Source organism: Centroberyx gerrardi, chromosome 8, assembly GCF_048128805.1.
Source record: "Centroberyx gerrardi isolate f3 chromosome 8, fCenGer3.hap1.cur.20231027, whole genome shotgun sequence".
Lineage (NCBI taxonomy): Eukaryota > Metazoa > Chordata > Actinopteri > Beryciformes > Berycidae > Centroberyx > Centroberyx gerrardi.
In genome coordinates, this window is record NC_136004.1 from 12,572,651 (window position 1) to 12,593,287 (window position 20,637).

General features: G+C 45.4%; 1 protein-coding gene across 1 annotated transcript in view; it reads right to left on the reverse strand.

Annotated features, from left to right (window-relative positions):
- hectd4 (HECT domain E3 ubiquitin protein ligase 4) overlaps positions 1 to 20,637 on the reverse strand; it is a 42,415-nt gene that overhangs the window by 11,470 nt on the left and 10,308 nt on the right. The window contains exons 7-58 of the mRNA XM_071923901.2: positions 19,961 to 20,131; positions 19,670 to 19,862; positions 19,395 to 19,556; positions 18,005 to 18,118; positions 17,753 to 17,893; positions 17,427 to 17,662; positions 17,185 to 17,327; positions 16,973 to 17,043; positions 16,765 to 16,870; positions 16,499 to 16,619; positions 16,262 to 16,390; positions 15,693 to 15,817; positions 15,354 to 15,507; positions 15,156 to 15,259; positions 14,850 to 15,054; positions 14,608 to 14,727; positions 14,363 to 14,467; positions 14,075 to 14,238; positions 13,651 to 13,896; positions 13,357 to 13,549; positions 12,593 to 12,697; positions 12,412 to 12,500; positions 12,126 to 12,298; positions 11,541 to 11,676; positions 11,300 to 11,444; positions 10,548 to 10,714; positions 10,133 to 10,279; positions 9,830 to 10,014; positions 9,247 to 9,400; positions 8,581 to 8,861; positions 8,166 to 8,355; positions 7,984 to 8,065; positions 7,646 to 7,848; positions 7,069 to 7,204; positions 6,683 to 6,865; positions 6,368 to 6,532; positions 6,092 to 6,261; positions 5,496 to 5,611; positions 5,202 to 5,305; positions 4,897 to 5,058; positions 4,621 to 4,769; positions 4,397 to 4,476; positions 3,961 to 4,124; positions 3,427 to 3,664; positions 3,006 to 3,142; positions 2,779 to 2,905; positions 1,542 to 1,679; positions 1,213 to 1,349; positions 935 to 1,095; positions 661 to 842; positions 343 to 548; positions 110 to 240 (exon numbers count right to left, since the gene is read on the reverse strand). Coding sequence (XP_071780002.1) covers positions 110 to 240; positions 343 to 548; positions 661 to 842; positions 935 to 1,095; positions 1,213 to 1,349; positions 1,542 to 1,679; positions 2,779 to 2,905; positions 3,006 to 3,142; positions 3,427 to 3,664; positions 3,961 to 4,124; positions 4,397 to 4,476; positions 4,621 to 4,769; positions 4,897 to 5,058; positions 5,202 to 5,305; positions 5,496 to 5,611; positions 6,092 to 6,261; positions 6,368 to 6,532; positions 6,683 to 6,865; positions 7,069 to 7,204; positions 7,646 to 7,848; positions 7,984 to 8,065; positions 8,166 to 8,355; positions 8,581 to 8,861; positions 9,247 to 9,400; positions 9,830 to 10,014; positions 10,133 to 10,279; positions 10,548 to 10,714; positions 11,300 to 11,444; positions 11,541 to 11,676; positions 12,126 to 12,298; positions 12,412 to 12,500; positions 12,593 to 12,697; positions 13,357 to 13,549; positions 13,651 to 13,896; positions 14,075 to 14,238; positions 14,363 to 14,467; positions 14,608 to 14,727; positions 14,850 to 15,054; positions 15,156 to 15,259; positions 15,354 to 15,507; positions 15,693 to 15,817; positions 16,262 to 16,390; positions 16,499 to 16,619; positions 16,765 to 16,870; positions 16,973 to 17,043; positions 17,185 to 17,327; positions 17,427 to 17,662; positions 17,753 to 17,893; positions 18,005 to 18,118; positions 19,395 to 19,556; positions 19,670 to 19,862; positions 19,961 to 20,131 — 7,946 coding nt within the window. The remainder of the gene's footprint in view (positions 1 to 109; positions 241 to 342; positions 549 to 660; positions 843 to 934; positions 1,096 to 1,212; positions 1,350 to 1,541; positions 1,680 to 2,778; positions 2,906 to 3,005; positions 3,143 to 3,426; positions 3,665 to 3,960; positions 4,125 to 4,396; positions 4,477 to 4,620; positions 4,770 to 4,896; positions 5,059 to 5,201; positions 5,306 to 5,495; positions 5,612 to 6,091; positions 6,262 to 6,367; positions 6,533 to 6,682; positions 6,866 to 7,068; positions 7,205 to 7,645; positions 7,849 to 7,983; positions 8,066 to 8,165; positions 8,356 to 8,580; positions 8,862 to 9,246; positions 9,401 to 9,829; positions 10,015 to 10,132; positions 10,280 to 10,547; positions 10,715 to 11,299; positions 11,445 to 11,540; positions 11,677 to 12,125; positions 12,299 to 12,411; positions 12,501 to 12,592; positions 12,698 to 13,356; positions 13,550 to 13,650; positions 13,897 to 14,074; positions 14,239 to 14,362; positions 14,468 to 14,607; positions 14,728 to 14,849; positions 15,055 to 15,155; positions 15,260 to 15,353; positions 15,508 to 15,692; positions 15,818 to 16,261; positions 16,391 to 16,498; positions 16,620 to 16,764; positions 16,871 to 16,972; positions 17,044 to 17,184; positions 17,328 to 17,426; positions 17,663 to 17,752; positions 17,894 to 18,004; positions 18,119 to 19,394; positions 19,557 to 19,669; positions 19,863 to 19,960; positions 20,132 to 20,637) is intronic.

A 20,637-nucleotide genomic window follows, 5' to 3' on the forward strand; every position in this document is an offset into this window, starting at 1 on the left:
AAAAGACAGGAGAGAGATGAAAAACGCTAATAGGGGAGGACATGGGTTGCAAATTTAAAATCTGGGTTCATCATGAATCGCTGAATCTGAATATTGCCAATGAACTCACTCTTTGCGGCAGCCTAGTTGGCTCTCCTTGCAGGATACAATCACAAATGCAGCACCTGGAAAGCTGACATCCATGCTAACCTTTGACTCGGTCACAGGAAACTCCTCCGATGTAAACTGCTCTGGTGCATTCTGCCAGAGTGAACAACATTAAAAAAAGGAAGATTACCATCTTTGCAAAGCAGGTGCATATCTAGAGAAAAGTTTATTAAACCCAAGCACTGATTGACTGACCTGTAAGAAGCAGCAGATCTGCTTGGTGAGCTCCAGTAGGCTCTCCTCTCCCTGGTGCAAGGCACGGGTGATGGCCACGGTCAGCCACTCCCGGATGGGCTGAGCATTGCCCTGGTAGAATAAGTCTGTGGGAGAGCAGCTTTGGCCCTGGAGGTTGTTAAGCACAGACTGGGCCAGTAGGATGGAGCTAGAGCTAATGGTGCCATCTGCAGGAAGGACAACATAACGGCATTCAGCACAGAATTCACAGAACCAGACATACATTTTCAAGTAGCTCACAGCGAGTGTCCCATATTCCTAAAACAAAAGTACACTCACCGGGCAGAGGCGGAGCCAGCAGCTGATTGGACAGAAGCTGCAGGTGTTCCAAGGTGATGTCGCGGATAGCCGGTATGTGGAAGAGACGAGTGAAGGTGTGGGGGCTCTTGGGGGCAAAGATGTTGAGCAGGGCCATGCGGCAGTATAACCGAGCCAGTGCACTCTCACAGCGAAGCAGCTCCCTAAAGCAAAGTGGTAAAATTGGATTTTATTTTGAGCATCAGTACAGGGTGTATGTGAATTATGTTTGTCCCCATATATACGCATGTATCACCTGTGAATCTGAATGTTGCTACTGTCTAGAGAGACTAAGCCGTTAGCCGCAGTGCGTCGAGATCCGGCAGGTGGGCGCTCCAGCATCTCAATAGGGTACCAGTACCTCACCAGCACCCCCTCACTCCGCAGGTAGGTCTCCACCTGGACCAGCTCATTCACCTGGATGAACACACACACACACGCACACACACACACACAGGAACACGTTAAGAGTTTACAGATACATTTCCCATGACGGCACAGAAAAGACAGACTTCTCATGTATTGTCCACTTACAGAATCCACATCCAACACTACGCCATGCAAACCAAAGGTCTTCAACATGCCCCGGATAGCAAACTTTGGCAGGGCTGTTCCCCCTGTGGTGCTGTTGGTATTGTTGCTGTCTGGACAGCGGATGACCACAGTCAAGCCTGTGTTGAAAAAGCAGATAATAATTGAGATGAATCACTTTGCAAAACTCCTTAGGGAAAGGCCTGAGCACAACTGAGTAAAATCTGTGCTTTTTTAATACAACACTTCTGATGTTACCTGAAGTAAGCAAACTCCACCTTAAAGAGTTCATTGACTTGGTTTGTTGGTCTAGTGATGTAAGTGAAAGGTACCTTTGCGAACTTTATCGATTGTGAACTTGTTGGCCTCATCCTTGATATCTTCAATTGTAGGGAGGTAGAGATCACGAGGAATGCCACCATTCTCTTCATACAGGAACTCCACTGTCTGTCTTGCAATGTCAACCATGCCTATTGCCATACAAACAGTGTCAAAATTATTACCTTGGTTCACCTACTAAAGCTGAATCTGAACAAACATCCCAAGCAAGAGTACACAGGCTAACAATGGCTATGATTTACCCAATCTTTCAATTAATCAAGTCCGACAGTTAATTTATGCTTTAATCTCATTACATGGATTATTCATTAACTTTTGTCAGTCCATTTCATGTCAAATTTATCTCTAGCTCTACCTTTCTCCCACCTTGTTCTGGTTTGTTAAAGGATAATTAATTTTTTATTCCATTTGCGATGGTGCCCCCCTTAAATTTTGCATGAGCACACAAGAATTATTGGCAATTTAGTGTTAAGCATTCTTGTCAGAAAATGTGGTGGAATTCTTTGAGGCAGAGCGGTAGAAGGATAAATCAAAAAGTGGAATTTGTATCCAGGGGAGATGCATAGGGGAGTGGGGCTGATGGAAAATGTCAGTTTGAATACAGGCTGCTACATTTTATGCATTTAACTGATGTTCATACCCTGGGTGACTTATCTTTTTATTCAATTTCTTAAAGTTTGCACACATTAAAAAAATGTCAAGAAATGTGCTTATTTGTTGCTGCTTGACTATTTTGCAGTTATGGAATTGCTAATCATATAGGCTACCACAACTTGACAGTAGCATGCAGACAGTATCTGCCCACTTTGGCATTCTGTTTCTTTTGGATTCATGTCTAGACAGAAACACAAGCATGCTTTCACAGCCTTTTGCTGAATCTGTTTTAACCTTTGTTAAATTATATGTAAATTATAGCCTGTTTTCGCTGGAAGCTTCAGCTTCAACGATGTAAACCAACTGGGGAGCTTGGTGAAAATAGCCCACAAGGCACAACTAACTGAAATGTTTGTGGCGTATGTGGTGAGAAATCCTGTCTAAAGAGCAAATTTACCTTACGGGTATATAGATTTTGAATTGATTTGAATTAAATTAGTACATGGGTTGTATGAAATTAGACAAATAGACTATTCCACTGGGTTAATCAATTCAATCATTTAAACTTATAATTAATGAATCTGTAAATAATGGGAAAGGTCCATCCCTAACATGGACCTCATTGCCAATACTCACCCAGCTGGAGCGCTCCTTTGATTTGGTCCAGGCCAGACTTCCTTTCGGCCTCGTTGCGGAAGCGCCTACGAATGGTAGGGAACACTTTGGTCTCCCAGGCCTTCACCAGCAGGGCATAGTGGTCCTCCTAAGGTCAAACAGAAATCAAAGCAAACAATGAAATGTAGATGCGTACAAATTATTTGGGGGCCATTATCAGAATGTAAGAGGGTGCTGTCCTCACTCACCCTGGGGACGTCATCATCATCCTCGTCGTCACTTTCATCATCCGCGATAGGAGGAGGATGAGGGTCTGGCCCGGAGGTGACCAGGTTCTCGTAGCTCAGCTCCACCTTGTAGTGGCAGGACAGGTCACTGTTGTACTCTGTCCCGACAGGAGAGGACAAACAACAAAGCCAGGTTTTACAAATGTTACCAACTGGGAGACAAACAGATACACAAACAGTGGGGAGGGAGAGGGTTAACCAAAACGGCAGAGACAAACAATGAAATGAGAACTCCAGACAATAAAAAAAAAAGTATCAAGAATGAGTGTGGAATATAAAAAAAACATAAGCTACAGCCTACTGCACATGTTGACTCCCTATCTTTCCAATCAAGGATATTCAAGCAGTTTTCCATGTTTTAGGAGGAGGGTGACAGACATACGTTGCTGGGCGACTGCCACAGCCGCGATCCGACAGGGGGGTCCATGGGAGCCAGAGTCAGAAGCAACACTTGCACCAGCATCGTTGTCACTGTCCGAGGCCATCGCAAAGGGGAGTGCTTCAAAATTTGCGCTGATTTCCTCTGCAAGGTCTACGCACAAGTCAGCAGCATTCCTGTGGGCTTGGCCTTCAGCGTACGCAAATGGCCGGCATCCAAAGTTGGCACGGATCTTTGTGTTCTAGAAAAAAAAATAAAAATAAGATTAGCTGTATTTATCCTGAGAGAAAATTGGGTCAATGCAGCAGCGGAGAAAAGGATATTGATAAAAATACACTGAATAAAACATGGTGAAGGATTAAAGATACAGTGTCTTTAAAATGCAAATACAGAGCTCCAATTGGCTTGAAAGAATTTTTTGACTATATTGACTCTTGACAGATTTACAGATCAATAAATGAGAGAAGAACAAAATTATACAAGATCTACAGGTCGAACGCAGAGCTTTAGGAGTCATTTTAGCCAGCAGAAACTCACCTTCTTTTGAATGTGAACCAGGGGCCACATTCCCCCAGCTACATCCTCCAGGATGGGGCTGAGCCGCTGGCCACAGTAGGTGAAGTAGACCCTTCCTTTGGGGGCCTGGCCAGGTGGTGGAGGAGTGCCTTCTGAACGCTCCCAGCCTATGCCAGCCACATCGCCTATGTTCATAAAAACATAAAGTCACCATTTGGGTTCTCAATAAATGACACAGATGTTGAAACTTGCTCACTGTAGTAAAGCTTATGTTAACGAAGCAAGATATGCATGGCAAAAGGGCAGCCAGATGAGATTCTTAGCTTTTAAGGGTTTAGTTCAAATCCATAACATACTTTGCTATATGGATTTCTAAGGCCGACTAAATCAAACAAATAGTGGAAAAAGAGGAAGTAGATCATATCTGGAGAAAAAGACAGTTGGTCTCCTGTCTCACCAGGAAGTAGAGCCACGTCCAGCCTGACACTCTTCCACTGCAGCAGACTGGAGCCATTATAATGCACTGCCCTACCATTACTGACAAAGACAGACAGACAGGACAGAGGATGGAACGACAAGACAAAAAGAAGGATAGCGGTCAGCACTCAAGTCAGAGACAGAGCAGTGGGAAAAAGCTCACAGAGATGGAACCTGTTAGTGATTAAATGCAGAGGAACATACTTATGAAAGAGACACGTGCCAACAGGGTTGGTCCACGCTCCGTCTCTCTTCTCTGCTTCAGTGGCAAAGCCAAAAGACACAATCGGACCGCTGTCCTCCTCAGAGTCTCCATAGGAGACAATCTCTATCTCCCAGTAAAAGGAAGGGGCCTGCAGGGAAAAGTAAGAGGAGATTGTAGACTGTGGTCAGGCTGCAGCATCAATGTGTGCTTACCTCATCAATCGATGTTCAACATACTGACAGAGGAAATGCTAATGCAAGAGTCAATGTGCCCACCTGAACTGGTACAGGGGAGGTGGCATAGATGAAGGTGCCCCTGGGCAGCCCTCCTCCAGCGCTGGGATCAGCCAGGAAGGTGACGGAGGTCAGACGGGAGGAGAACATACAGGCACGGACCGGAGGGAACACTCTGGACGGACACCAGGTGATTTCCTTGGGCTGGTGAGGCAGACGTAGGAGAGGGTAAGCACATCAACTGGGCCCACAAATATAAATGTGTTTCATCTATCAAAATGTATTTGTATGTTTTTTGTGTCCTCTATTAGATTTATGTCAGATCAATGAATTGTGGCAACCCCCACCTGGCGCCTGTCTGTCTGTAGTGGTGGGGGTGGCGGGCGAGCGCAGTCCCGGTACAGCATCCTCACTCTCTCACACTGAGCCTCTACCATGCCAAGACGCTCCCCTGCACGAGACGACAGAATGCTGTTATACACACAGCTGCCAACAGTGTACGAGGTTACCCAGACAAACGATGCCGCTGCAGAAATGACAGGTCATGCTGCTGTATGTCAGAGTTTAAATAAATTATATTGTATTGGAGAGGTTGTGGGTGGTTGAATGACTTGACATATTAGTATGTCACTAACACTCACCAGGGCTGCATTCCTGGGCAACCAGGTTGAGCACCTCCACAGCAGCAGGACACTGCTGGATGAACTCCTCACAGAAGGAGCTATCCTCCAGGAGCTGGGCCATCACCAGGCATGCCCTGAGAAAACACAATCAAGAACCATTGACTACGTTCAATCCTTGATTTTTGCTATCAAATTTCCTGCATTTTTAAACCGTTTTAAACACACAATTCAAGTTTGTTTGTATAGCAAGTAATCACAGTTACAGTCTCAAAGGGCTGCAGACGGCCACATTTTAACGCAGTAAATGAAAAACGGCCCCCACCAACTTTAAACCCTCAATGAGAACAAGGGGAAAAAAACACAAAGTGGAAGAAACCTTGGGAAGGGCTTCACAGAGAGGGATCACCCTTTCAGGACTGTCAGGTGTGCCATGGGTGCCCAGAGTGAGCAAACAAAGAGTAAATATTGCTCACAAAACAGAACATAAAATAGAATATATAAATAGATAGAATATGAGCACCGCTATCAACATCCAGATCCGGCGCAGGGACATCAACACCATCTCGTTCAGATATTTGGTAGAGGAGTTCATACATATAGCAGTGTTTACTAACCTGGTTCTGATTTCAGCCAGCAAGCGTACTGCGGCCATGACGGGGCTGGAGCCGTCTCCTGTGGCGGGGAGAGAGGTGTGGATGGAGAGACTGCCCTCCTGTGGCAAAAGCATCGACTGTACCGCTTGCACCACCTTCTCAGTGATGGACAGCTTATAGAGGGGGAGAGCCTGTGGGGGTGAGCAGGGAGTGAGAAAGGGAGACAAGGGAGTTTCAGGCTGCTATTTTACATCAAAGGAGGGACTGCAGAGTTGTGTTTGATGCTGAATCTCTTACCTCAGATCTGGGTGTACAGAGGCGAGATATAGGCACTGTCAGGATGTCTGAGGCTTTGCAAGCTCTCCTGTACTCGCAAGAAGGGAACTTGACAGTAGCAATGCCCTCCTGCTCATTGATAGACATAACGATGCCTACACTGCCAAGCACTCCCTTACCTACCACCTGCAGAGCAGAGAGATCAAAGGAAACGCTCACATTCCTCTGCTTTCAGAATAAATTGTGATGTCAGTTATTATCTAGGATGTGAATTACAGCACATTTGGGTCAATATCTAAGTACGTCATTTGCACTGATTTGTCTCTCTTAACCCACCTGGACCTCAGAGCCGATCTTAATGGTTTCTTTGAAGCCCCCAAGGGCGCAGAGTGCAGCCACAGCCTGCCTGCCAATGGCCTGCAGCTTAGCCAGTTTCCTGCCACTGCTGCTCCCATTCTCCAGAATACTCTCAGCGTATTTCCCCAGCTGAGGGATAAACATCAGCGCCCGGGAAAGCACCTAGCACAAACCCCAAGTGAGAAAGCATTGTGTTCAAGAGAAAGAGCATCATATAGCATTAAATACAACTGAAACTGAATATAAATTGTTGGCCACTTTGACACAAATAAGCACCTGTAGAAACCTGTAGCAAAAAAACTCTATCAGTTGTCACTACTAAGTATGAACATTGTTCTGGAGTTAGAAGAGTGATAGTCAATTACCTTTTCAGCAGTGCTGGTCCAGATCTGAGCGGTGTTGGACTCAGGGGCAGTGAGCAGGCTATGCAGCAGAGCGATAACCTCAGCAGCCATACTGTTGGCAACATGGCCGCTGATAAACGGCCTGACAGGGTCCGACCTGAACAAGGTAGGGTTAGGAGTCAGATCTGCTCACAACCACCATCAGGTTTGACCATCATAATATACGGGGATTTAAAAAAAAAAAAAACTATGCAAATATAATGCATATGGTGTCACATGTCAGAAGCAACTTTACCTTTATTAAAAGGTTAAGGATTAAGTAAAATAACATAAGATAAGATGAAACCCTTGGGGGAAATTGGGTCATTGCAGCAGTAAAAGTAATGGGATAGGAGAGGATGCAGCATGGAAAAATACACCTTATCAAATATAATCACTTTACAGATGCCCATAGCATATGTACAGAATATGCCATTTGGATAAGAACATTACCAGCTGTCCCCTCTCAAAAGCTCCAGGACGGATGTACCATATGTACAGAAAAATGGCAGTGTGCAAAAACTAGTAACTAGAAAACTAGTAATTACAGTTCAGTTACCTGGCCAGGTCAGCGTTCCTGTCCCTACAAACAGCGGTCTGAGCAGTTTTCTTCTTGTCACCAGTGGTGATGCCTCCAGCAGTCTCCTGGGCCAGAGCCTCCACAGGCGGGCCCACACTCACTATCAGCCCAGACTGGGCCCACTTGTTGGCCTTTCTCAGGGCAGCAGACGCCTCCTCTGTGATGACCTCACAGCTCCCACTCTAGGAGGGGTTTGAAAAGGGACAGTAGAGGTTAGGGTGGCACCTGGAATCAAACTATCCACACTATTGTTGATATTGCAAGGCTCAGCTTTTAACTTCTGGGTAATTGTCTTTTGGTCATATCAAAACCCTGACCTTGGTCATGTCTCTGTCCATCTTCACCACCTTTTCCATGTTGGCTCCAGTACCAAGACGAAAGGGACGTCCTTCTGAGCTACTGCATGTTGGAGAGGGCAGAAGAGCACTCATGTCAGAGAAACCCTGAGTAAGTTTGCTCATGTGAAATAAAAACAATGATATATTAGTGGCAGTCTTACCTGAGAAGTGGCTGTAGGACCTCATGAGATGACTGGTCTTCCCTCTTGTGGATAAAGATTGATAGCTTGCCATCGACAGCCTCTCCCTCCTCCCCAACGTCTTTATCTGATTTTAGAGCTCCTTTGGAACTGGCACGGGACAGGCTGGTGTCTGGCTCAGAGGAGCTGGGGGAGAGCAGGGTCTGGCAGCCTGGGAGGGCATGGTGTAAATAAGAGGGTTAGCAGGGAGAGTGACCTCATGACTAGGGTTATCCTTCATAATGCTGGCTTCTAGAGTTTAGCATGTTTTTGGCACTAGAAGTTAAAAACTTTTCAACTTAAGAGCACTGCACTTACAACAGCCACGACCAGCACTTCCCTAAAGGATTTGTTTGGTACTGCTAGCTAAAATAAAAAGGTGCCTAAAGAGACCAACCTGGTACTACATAGTCTGCCAGCTTGGCCAGCAGCAAGGCAGCGATACGAGAGGCAGGGTCACTAGCATCCTGTTGCTCAGCGTCCAGTGTGTTGATGGAGTAGCTCCATGAGGGCAGGGCCACGTTCCCACAGTCCTCTACACTCATGAGGGGCAGGGCAGCTCGACATAACTGTAGGATGATGAGTACCAGCTTTGGAGAGGGTCTCTGGTCCAGCAGCAGAGACAAGAGCTTAGACACACAGGCTGGCTGGCTCAGGATAGCCTTCCCTATGTGGCTCCTGGAATACAAAGCAAAGAAAAATGTATACATATATAATAACTAGTCGATACCCGGGGATGCGCGCGCTACAACTACGTGCAGACTTCCGGGGATGCACGTGCCACAACTCTGCGCAGATACCCGGGGATGCGCGCGCCACAACTCCGCGCAGACTTGCCAAAAAGGCGCATAAACAGCGTAAATTTGGGAAAATGGAAAAATCAGCTCCGTCAGTCCCTGCCTATGCCAATGCTCAATGCCCATGTGCAGTTTCAGATTGATTGGCCAACCTGTTGAGGAGCAAAATGGATGCGGACGGACGGACGGACAGAGTTTTCCTCATTTTATAGTAGGATAACCACAATATGAAGCTATTTTTTCCAACAACATTGATGGAACTTTACCTGGAAAGGTCATTGAGCAGACTGAGCACATCCTGTAAGGCATCGTTGCCTGCTGCCTGGTTCCCACAGCACTCTGTGGCTCGGGCCAGGTGATTGGTCAGCAGGCTGGACACCTGCCGTGCCAGACCAGAGTGTACTGCATCTGTAGAACCACCTTGGAAGAGAAATAGGAAACATTACTGAGCTATCATTACAATGTACCAATTCCTGCACAGCATGCAACCTTTTCATCTGACAATGTGAAGAAAACATTAACATTCTTTAAGTGCACCATCAGAAAAGTTATTCTTGCCTGATATGCCCTAGTTTCTGAATTCCTTTTCCGACTCAACATCTGCTGAGCTTGCCTACCTCTCACACATTCTACGTATTTTTCTGTGTCTTTGTTCTGTTAGGTGGTAGGATCTGCAAAACATGGACTCCTCCTGAGAGAAATACTAATGTGCTTTTCTAAATACTGTGTTTTTTGCGGGCACTGTCAAAACAATATAACATGATATATTCTGCTTGATAGTTGTTTATATATAAAATCCCTTTACAGTGAGCAGTTACGAGGAGTAAGCACTTCCCAAACTTGACGTACCTTCCACCTTCTCCCACTCAATACAGCGGTTGGCCAGCACCTGGAAAGCAGCCCAGGCCATGGTGGCCACCTTCTGCTTCTTGGTCTGCTTCTCGTTTGAGCTGCATTCCCTCTGACCACTCAGGCTACATAGACGGTCCATAAGCTGGACCAGACCGCTCCGAACTAGGCACTGCTCCTCACTCCTATGGTAACACAGAGATGACAAATGAGAGGTAATAGGAGTCTGGGGATGGTAAGGTCTAGCAATACAGAAACAAATTAAGACAGGGACAATGCAAAAGTCAAGATGAATTCTCTTGCCTGGTGTAGGGGATTGTGCAAAGCATGCCAATACTATTGGCACAAGCGATGGGGTAGCGAGCACATAGTGACACTACAGACGTCATGGTCTCTCCAAAGGCCTCCTGCACCTGCTCTACCATTCCACCACAGGTCAGCTCTTCAATCCTGCACAGATGGCACACACACAGACATTGTATTTTGAGTAACCAAACATTGCTATACACCCTCAAAATTTAAAAATATTGTAATATTTTGGCCATATTGCCCAACTTTCACTAGAATTTTCGGACGTTGCGAGTACATGATATTTCAAGATATTGAATTTTTTCTTGTTGTAGGAGCTGCAGCTAACTGAATGTAAGGGAAACATTGCCTATTTCACATTTACTGTATGTACGCTCACTAATCAAACATGCTGGTGTGCTGCTCTTACCTTGGGCCACCTTGCAAAACCATGGTGACGGGCCCCACCAGGTGGGTGACCCCGCCCACTCTGACAGCAGCCGTAAGCAGCTCCCTCATATGAACAAGGGCCTGCTTCCGCGTGCTGCCACGTCGCCAGCGTGTCTGTGCAGCAGACAGGAAACTGCTACTGGACACCTGCAATGAATCAACATTTTCCACATGAAGTTAAAAAAACAAATACAGACTCTGTGCAGTCCCACAGCAAATTTGTTCTTTTGTAAGCTACAGCTAGCTAGCTAAAAATGATTTCAAAACTCATTGTCAAAGTGAAAATATTAGTCATAATCCATGTCACACATGTGAATTGTGAACTATAATATACATAAAAAAACAAAAAAAAAACATAAAGGGCATTTTCCCTCAAATGTTGTCATGAGTAGTCAAAGACAGCATAGTTCTTTCTGAATATGAGAAGAAGATTGTAGGAGTTGTGTGAAAATTCACAGGTAATGTGTGAAGATTAAATCTTCACAGTAGAACTTTTACTTTCTTTTATTAAGTATATACTGCTAAATAAATTACAGACATGATTTGTAAAAAATGATTTTCTCAAGTGCTGGAAACCGTGATGAAGTTTAATAGTGCACGGGTATAAAGGAGTGAAGCATCTGACACCTCAAAGACTGACTGTAATTTACCTCTTGATGCCCATGGAGCTACAGAAATCAGAGGAACAGAAATCACTGGCGCAGTGCAGTGAGTGAAAGGCAAGACACTTACAGCCTGATCAGGTGTAGTGCCAATAAAGGCAAAGAGCTGTCCCAGCAGCACACTGTATGTTGGCTTGTCACGGCTGTCCTCAATGGCCAGCGACTGTAGCAGGGTGAAGGAGCTGCTGCGGTGACTTGTAGGGTGGTGTCGCCTCCTGGAGGTAAAGAAACAAGTAAAGGAATAAATTCCCATTCCATTCACTCCAATGAATCTGTATCACTGAAGCTATCAAACAATAATTGACAATTACCTTTGGGGGGCATGTGTAAACTCTAAGTCCTGGTTGGCGATCATCTCTAAGTCGGAGGGAGCAGACATGCTGCGCAGGAAGACTGGCTGCTTCACCATGGGGATCACTGTCTTGGTGTCCGACACAGACTTGCAGGCTGACACAAAAGATGAAAAGAATTACAGTGATTGCCTGAACACTCAAGCTCAACACCACTCAGTCTCCCTTGATTGAATCTGCATGAAATGTGGTAACTATGCTGCAAATCACAGATGTCTTAGGGAAATAATACCTCCCACTCAGGCAGGAATTGATAACTGCCTAAAAATAAGGTCATGAAATATTATCTTATAAATCAGCTGTCAATTGCAATCCGCAAAAAATGGCAAAATTGGAGAGACACGGTTGCTGCATAAGTCCATAAGGTGACATACACATCAAGTTTAATAGCAAGTGTGTAAATGATCTGTAAATTATGAGCCGTTACAATAGCAACAATAACGTGATACTTTATTGATCCACATAGGGGAAATGTTCTCTTTTTGCTTGCATGCTCAAAGGAGCTCAGAGAGTCAGAAGTAAAACAGATTATAAGATGATGTGTACCTGGCCCTGGTGTGCCAGCAGGTGTGGTCGTCAGGCTTCTGCAATGTGGAGCGATGGTGACGTGGAGCAGCAGCTCAGTGCGGTTCATCAGGCTCCTCACCAGGGCTTTGGTTTTGGCCAGTGGGGTGCTACTTCTTAAGTGCATGGAGTTCACCTCCTGGAAGAATTTCTCCCTGTTGGTGCAGATACATCAAGTTATGGCATTGAGTGAGCCATGGAGTGAGTACTTCACTGAGATGATGCCTACTGTTACTGTTAAGTACTAGCATAATTTGAAATTAATTACCTCAGTGCAAGGACAACATTTTCCAAATCACTGAAATCAAGTGGGACCTCCTTCAGGGAGCAAAGCAATTCCAGCTCCTTAATTTTGTTCTGGTAAATGAAATAATAAATCATGAGCATCACGGCACATGGTAGATAATCTCTAGAGAATGAGTTGTAGTGTGTATGGGGCAGCTTCGTACCTCAAAGAAGTGGTAGTCGTGAAAGAAAGGAGCGTTGTTCTCCAGCTTTCCCTGCTGGGCCTCCTCTACCTCATTCTGCCACTTCTGTTCCAATTCTGCTACACTCTGGAAGACGACACAGAAGATAGTTGGACACAGATAAAACTTCCACTCTTTGGTGCTGTTCAGATTGGTAGCCTGAATTTCTATCTACCCAAGCTTCTCGTCAACCTCAACCTAATTTTTTAAATTGACATAGCCAACTCTAATGTTTTATTCATTGCTCTCATATTCCCTTACTTTCAAGGTTAAATTTCATAATAAGATCAATTTATTTCATACGGAATAAACAATGTGTTGTCTACAATTTAAACATCTCACAGATTTCTTATTGTCATGTCAACTACAGCCTAAGCATTAGAGATGTAATTATAAGGTAACGTAAATAGGCCCAGAATAGTTAAGCCTGGCCTATTATAACTAATTCTTAAAATACAGCTATGCAACAACACCATGCAAAAATAAATTCCCCATTAATTCTAGGGCTCTGTTTATTCCCAATTGCCATTAGGAGATATTTTAACAAGCAAAGAGTTTTAAAAACCTTTATTTTTATGGCTGCCTTACATGTTTCATGCCTTTATCTGGGATAGCAGTTAAAAATAGGCAGACAGACAAACATGCATAGTGTGCACAGTCTTCCATGACTGGCTAGCCAACATATTTTAGAGCATTTCACAGCTTTTGTTAAATCCTTGTTATGCAACTGTCTGACGGCAGTTTACCTGCAGCTGACGCTCCATTGCATTGATCTTCTTGAAGGTCTCAGCCATGATCTTACAGACCAGATCGTACTCCTCTGCGTGCTCCTCACGATACTGGTAGTTGACGAGTGACTGAAGGGCGTCCACCAGGGTTAGATGTTTTATCACACATGACACTATAACCTCCTCCATGACATCTGGCCTGATTACCTCCCTAACAGAAAAAAAGAGAGTGGTTGAGGATAAATGCTTTGGACATGCGCACGGTAAAGAAGAGAACGGTAAAGAGCAATATATAACTCCACTGTATATTACTTGATGCTGGGACGGAACTGCGGTCGAGCCCTTCCAGACACCTCTCGTAGCCTGCCCATGATGCCTGGAGGCAGGCGGATACGAGGCAGGTCAAAGTAGGTCCCTGGCATGAGGCCTGGGGGTGGGATGAGCACATCGGAGGGGTAGGTGAACTCCCTGTCCTCTTCAATGGTGAGTGGCAGGGGCGAAGGGCTGGGCGTAAGAGCTGGAGAGATTGCACCGTTTGCCTCCACCTGCCACTGACACCTGAGGAAATAAAGGTTGTCACCAATCTGCCATCCTCAGTTCTTATCAAAAGCTTTTTACATTTTTTTCCCCTGTGGATGATATACAGTGATGCAATAGTATTTGCTAAAAGTTATAGCAGTTTAGCTGTGTCCCACTACATACTGTTAAAGAATATGTACTAATTTAGCTGTGTCACCTTTGGAGCAGCTTTGAGCAAAGCAAATCATGGCAGGCTTCCTCCTCTCTCGTCACCTCTGGCCCATTATACAGGATGCGGAGCATGGAGCAGGCCAGCACTGACAGACCCAATGCTAGGTCTGCCAGGAAGGGGAGGCCTCCAGAGACATCCTCAGATGACTCCTGAAAACACAGAGCAAACAACATATTTAAAATTAGCTGTGGCAGATCATATTCCAAACTGCTACTATGATAAACCAATGGCAGGCACAGAAGCTCGGGGCATGCCAATGTGTCCACACTTTACCTGAGCTCTGACAGTGCAGGAGAATCCCCACATGGCTTTATCGGGGGTGTTGTGTTCACGTCCGCTCCTCATCTCAAAGGAGAAGGTCACGGTATCACCCTCAACCTACAGCAAGAAATGGAAAAGGCTGTAGCACCTCAAGACTGTGTATGTGCTCTGTGTGTGTGTCTGTGTGTGTGTGTGTGTGTGTGTGTGTTTGTGCTGTGTATCTGTCTGAAGGCAGTCTTTTCAACAGCTTCTTTTACCTTAACAAGGTCTTTGGGCCAACCTGTCCCCAGGACACTGCGACTGCCGTAACCCAGTGTGTTTCCTCCATACTCTGTTACTTTGCGGCTATTGGTGTTTGGGCCGGCGTAGATAACCAACTGAAACATCAGAAACTACCTTCAATACAGAATCCCTCCACCCAGAGATTTGCTATGCTTGAGCAACACACACCGTAAAGCTATGCATTGTGCCAACAGTCAGTGTGAGTGAGAGTGAGTACCTTGTCATAATCATACTGTGAGGAGCAGCGGGAGTCAAAGCGGAGGTACAGGCAGCGGGCTCCTGGGATGTGTACGGTCTCCTTGAATTTATAGTTGTCTCGCACCGGGTGCACCGTCTCCACTGTCTTCCCAGCAGCCCATGGGGCAGGGATCTTCAGTCCAGTCAGGAAACCTGGCTCCTCACGTTCGTCGAGGATTCTAAAGCTAAGGATAGGGATAGAAAATAAATCACACAAATTATTATAGAAAACCGAGATTATGACAGATATAAAAATGCGTTCATAATAGACCTTCAGAAAACTTACTTGTCCTCAGCAGTAGATGCCTTTGCCCCCTGCCCTAAGGAGCCACCCATAGGTGGAGGCTCCTCAGTGAAAAGTGGAGACTGGGTCTTAAGTAACAGGGCAGTCTGAAAAACAGACAGTGAATAAATTGATGACTGCTTTCCTAACTCAAGATTTTTATATAAAGCAATTGTCTCTTGGATTGAGCAGGAGTCCAACCTGGCTGGTGTAGAGGACTAGCTGGACCAGCTGAGGCATGAGGGCGTCAGCTAGTGTGAGGGTCTGCAGGTTGGGGTGCATCAGAGAGGTGAGCAGCACTGGCAGCAGGTGCCCCAGCATGGTGGCCTTGGTTACCTGTTCCAGGCCTTTCAACCTGGGGATAACAAGCGGGCAAATATTGAATGGAAGGTAGGAGGGTTACCTACAAGTCACTACCTAATTCAAAAAATGCTTACACGTTAGGCAGAAAAACAGATGACAGATATGAAACAGGGGAGAAAAAGAGGCCAACAGTTAAGAGAGAAAACAAAGGTAAAAAAGGTGTGGTAAAAAGTTCACCTGGTTTCTCTGTCAGGGATGTCACTGTTAATGAGAGCTGTGGTCACTTGCTGCAGGGTCTCCAGCACCTCATCACACCCCACCAGGATCTTGGTCGCTAGGGACAGGATGCTGCTCTGCAGCTCCTGGGAAACACACACAGAACATGCCCACACTTCCGTAACACTGCCTCCAAGTTTTTCCAGTAGATAAGAGCATCTCTTTTTTAAATATCAGAATTGCACACATATAATTAATCATAACTTTACCCTTTGTTAGAGGTAACAACCAAACAAACAATACAGCAGCACAATCTGGGCTGTTGATTTACAGAGGAGATTGTGTTCTGCTTTGGTTCTTTCATCAATAACCATGATTATCAATACTTAGAAACAACACATGCTTGGTATAGAGACAGCAAGTATTGTAGCGGCTATTGATACAACTGCAGTAAAAACAAATTACTATGCAGTGCCGTAAAAGAACATCCGTGTCCCGTTGCTCCTTTTTTTAACTGCTCTCTCATCGAGACTGGCAGACGGACTCCACGTGGACAAACAGAGGTAGGGGTATTTAAAGGGGATGTTTACCTGTACCTTCATTGTTTCCCCTTGTAGGGAGCTGTCACTGTCGTCGTTGTCATCTGGGCGGATTAAAATGGTGTTACTGAGGAGGTGGTTCTGAACAGCCATGAGGTAGCGCAGACTAGGTGAGACCACCTAACAGAGAAGAAAAACCGTCTCAAGTCAGTATGAATGCAATCTAACAAAACACGTGTTCTTAGTCAGCACAGATGACATTTAGTGCTGCTAAACTGATATGCATACTGGCACAGTGGAGAGCAGCTTCTGGAAGTCATCCCTGGCAACAGTCTGACATTTGGTGATAAGGAGGCAGGATTCCCGGACAACAGTCTTCAGGATACAATGCAGTAGCTCATCACTCAGTCTGTAAGGGTAAAACAGAGAGACAATTATATCACAAGAGGGACCAAACTAAAAGTATCAAGCTATGATGTGAAATTGTTCTGTGCTGGTTAGTGAAAGGTATGGGAGCTTATTTTGTAGCCTGGAGTTAGAGGGAGAAGGCAGACCTGTAGTGGTCGTCATCTTCACTCCCAAATCTATTCTTCTGCAGTTGGTCAGCCAAGTTGGTAAGGATGACATCACGAAGCTGGGACAGCCCACTGTTCCTTTCACCTAAGGATCACACACAAACACACATCATCAAACACATAACTCGTATTCACCGCAAAACACGGTAGAATCAGTGGAGTTAAAATCAGCATTTTCAATACTCACCTTCGGTTAGAACCAACTTCAGCAGCTTGTTGAGTTCAGCCTCACCCTGATACAACGTATTCAGGCCCGAGCTACAGAGATAGAGAGGTGGGAAACAAAGACAGTCCATTTAAACATCATTATCCAACATATGTGGACTTTATGCATTGTTTGTGTAATTCATGTTATTAGTGTATTATTCATGTCATTGTACATTGAATGGTTGGACCTACCTGATGGCCAGGCACACCTCTCTCTGGATCTCTGCTCCTATCTGATCCACTGGGGCCATGAGCAGCTGCCACAGGAGTAGGCCTGAACGACGCACACTTTCCCTGTTCTGCTCCGACTGGGGGTTGAAAAACCTGAACACCACCTGGAGAAGATGGATAACAATGAAAAGAAAGAGTCAGAAAAAGGAAAACAGGAGACTCATTTTCCATGCAAACTGTCACCAGCTGCACCTGAAACCGACCTGAAACACCACCAAGATGCAGCGGATGATGCAGGTATCTCCGTTAACCATGGCCTTCTCCATGATGTCACAGATGCTGCTGAAGTGGCGGGCCTCAATTGGGTGCTGTTTACCCAGTAGAGCGCCCAGGGGCAGGCTGTTGCTGCTGGCCGCCAACAGGTTGAGCTGGTGGATACACATGGCACCTACGTGATGAAGCAGCTGGTTGATCACCTCTCCAGTGGCCACAGTCTCCTCTGTGGAAGGACACAGTTAGCGGGTGATCAAATCTCTGACTTAACCTCACACAAAGAACATCTGGTGGTTTCAAGAGCACTTTTGTCTACCTTTGGGTTCTTTGATGACATGGCTGACGCCGAGCCTATGGCACACATGATGGAAGGCTTGGTTCCCAGGGTTGCACCACTGGTCCATATAATCACTGGAGCAGGTCCAGATCAAATTGTTCAGGGCATCATAACAGGCTCCTACAAACCCACAGGATACGGAACTGAATGTCAGTTATATTGACACCGTATTGTGACTATCCTCTGTGAGTTCAACACAAAACAGCAGAATGCAGTAAAAGTGGAGCTTACCCAGTCCTGCCACCTGGGCACCCCTGCCTAGAGAACTGCCAGGGGCATCAATGAGGTCCGCACGGCTGCTGAACTGACCATCAGCCAGGTTAAAGACCAGGCTGGAGGCTAGAACTGACCAAAATGAAAAGAAAAGCTTAATGAATCAACTCAAGCCTCAGGGTTCCTACACATTTTTGCCAAACTTTTCCATCACTATTCCATTACCTACAATCAGGGTCAGAAATTAACACCTGCCACCTGACAAATGTGGGTGATTTTGAGCAGTGGCTGGTAAATTTGTTAAGTCCATCAACCACTGTGGCAAGTGAACAAAGTTTGCCCAAACGGGGGGAAAAAGAAATCACCAGATAGCAGACCCTTTACGAAGCTCCCTCAATGATGTTTATGCACTGCCCTCTGTTATTGTCCGATATGCCTTTTTTTAGCCCCGCGACAGCAGGGGCTCTATGGATCGCATTATCGGTTGGCCGCTCTGTTCACCACTTTTGGTCATGTGGGTGAAAGTGTGCCGCAGGGGGTTAGACTGCAGACTCTCCATCGCCCCTGGGCAACGTACTTAACAACGTTGTTTCAAAACAAATAATTTTGATATGAAATGTTGTTGCCAAGGAAAACATTAAATAGGGCAGCCTCACCGCCCACTTCATTAGTTTAGCTTGTCTACCCTAAGGCTAGATAAGACTTTCAAACTGGAAGCGGAATGTGGCAACATTGTTGGAGTTAAGAGGCCAGCAGACAGATAATAAGACAGGTGGTGCATTGCAGCAAGTGAAGGAGGAGACATCGGGGCCAAAGAGAAAAAAAACCAACAATATTTCAATGAGAAGTGGCGACATGACGAACAAGGTAAGATGCTCAACTGGCTGGTTGTCACACCGTCTGGCCAAACCATGTAACATTATCATATTTGGCCTTTAACAATGATTTTAAAAAGTGGCTGGTAAAAAACATGTGAGTGGCTGGTAGAGTTTAGGAATCTACCAGATACACTAGCTAGTGGATCAAATGGTTGCCTATAATGATCTTGACCAATGTTCATAATTGTCTATGTTCAAATGGTACATTTTTTGGATAGCTTTAATTATCATCACTTGGGACCTCAATAAGTAATCAGACTGTAATCAGAACATTTGTTATTTGTGTTATTATTCATTCAAAAAGGCACCAAGATCGACCAGCAGCCAAGCTTAACGTGAAATGCTTGGCTGGTCAAAAAAAAAAAAATTCTGAACAAATTTCCATGACGTATAATTTTCTCAAACTTTTCCAGAAAAAAATAAAAATAAAATCACATAGACTTGTCCAGGTTCTATCTATGATGGTTGGAACCCTGAAGAACAGAGCACACTGAGGATTTAGTAGGAATGTTATCTGTGTGTGTGCTTACTTTTCAGAGAAGACAGGCTGCTGGTACCTCCGAACAGGGAGCGTGTGGCGGAGCTCCCAGAAACGCCAGGAGGTGAAGCCAGCATTACTAGATAGGTACCGCACACATACATAGGAGTCTTCCTCAGAGTCTTTAGAGGGAGTCCACAGCTAGTGTTGACAGCTATGGAACAGTTAAAAAGAGATGATTTCAGAACCGTATGATCCACAATAACTGCACAATATAACTGCACAATATAGCATACATTATACTACTATGTTCTACTGATGAATTACCGGACTGTTCCTCCTTGACAGTATTGGTAATGGCAGAGCCTGTGAGAGCAGCCAATGTAGCAGAATGGGAGGCCCGGAAGCGTGACATTCGGCTCAACAGAAGCTCATTCAAACACTTGGAAGACTCGCCCTCCTTCCGAGTTAGGATCACCCTCTCCTGCAAGATGTCTGCGACGCACAACCCCGTCTGTGTCTGTAACCAGGGAGGGGGGGAGAGCAGACTTCTGAGAGATGGACCACAGAAATGGAAATACTGAGTACCACTGAAAAAATGTTGGAGAGCATACTCACCGACAGGTGAAAAACATCCATGAAGACAGAGTGGCCTTTCTGGGTCTTCTCGTTGAGACTGGCCGGGGACCAGACCCAGTACAGGTAGGTTCCATCTGAGCAGAGGTGCAGCGTGGTCATGCTGCTGCCCACTGGGAAGTGGTGGGCTGGCATGGGCACAATCTGGCACACCTGGAAAGGGCACATTGAACACCGTCTTGGGCTCTGGCTACACTTGTCATTTCAACGTGATTTTTAAGATCTGATTCTAAAGATGGGATGTAATGAAACCACATTTCTGTATGTCCGCCATTAGCCTGAAAACAGCTGTTATGCATCCCCTGTGGCTGTATGTAGTTAAATCTGTATCTGCTTACTTACTTTTTCCCACTCTCCCTCTCCATCTGTTAACAGTGCTTGTGCATGCATTGTGGCTTTTTGAATCCAGACTATACTGAATTGCGATCACAGTGCGAGTCTGACCAAGATCTGATAGTTATGAGAGCAAAATCAGATTTTTGTGTGTCAAAACCAGTCACTTAATGCATTTCGGAATGATGGGATGATAAAACTGCATTGAAATGTGCAATATAACTGTAACCTTGCAGAGGCGGTGCATCACGAGCATTCACATGAGACTCATGTTGCATTCTGTTACCGAGACCAATAACGTGAATGTGATTGAATGAGTCAACAGC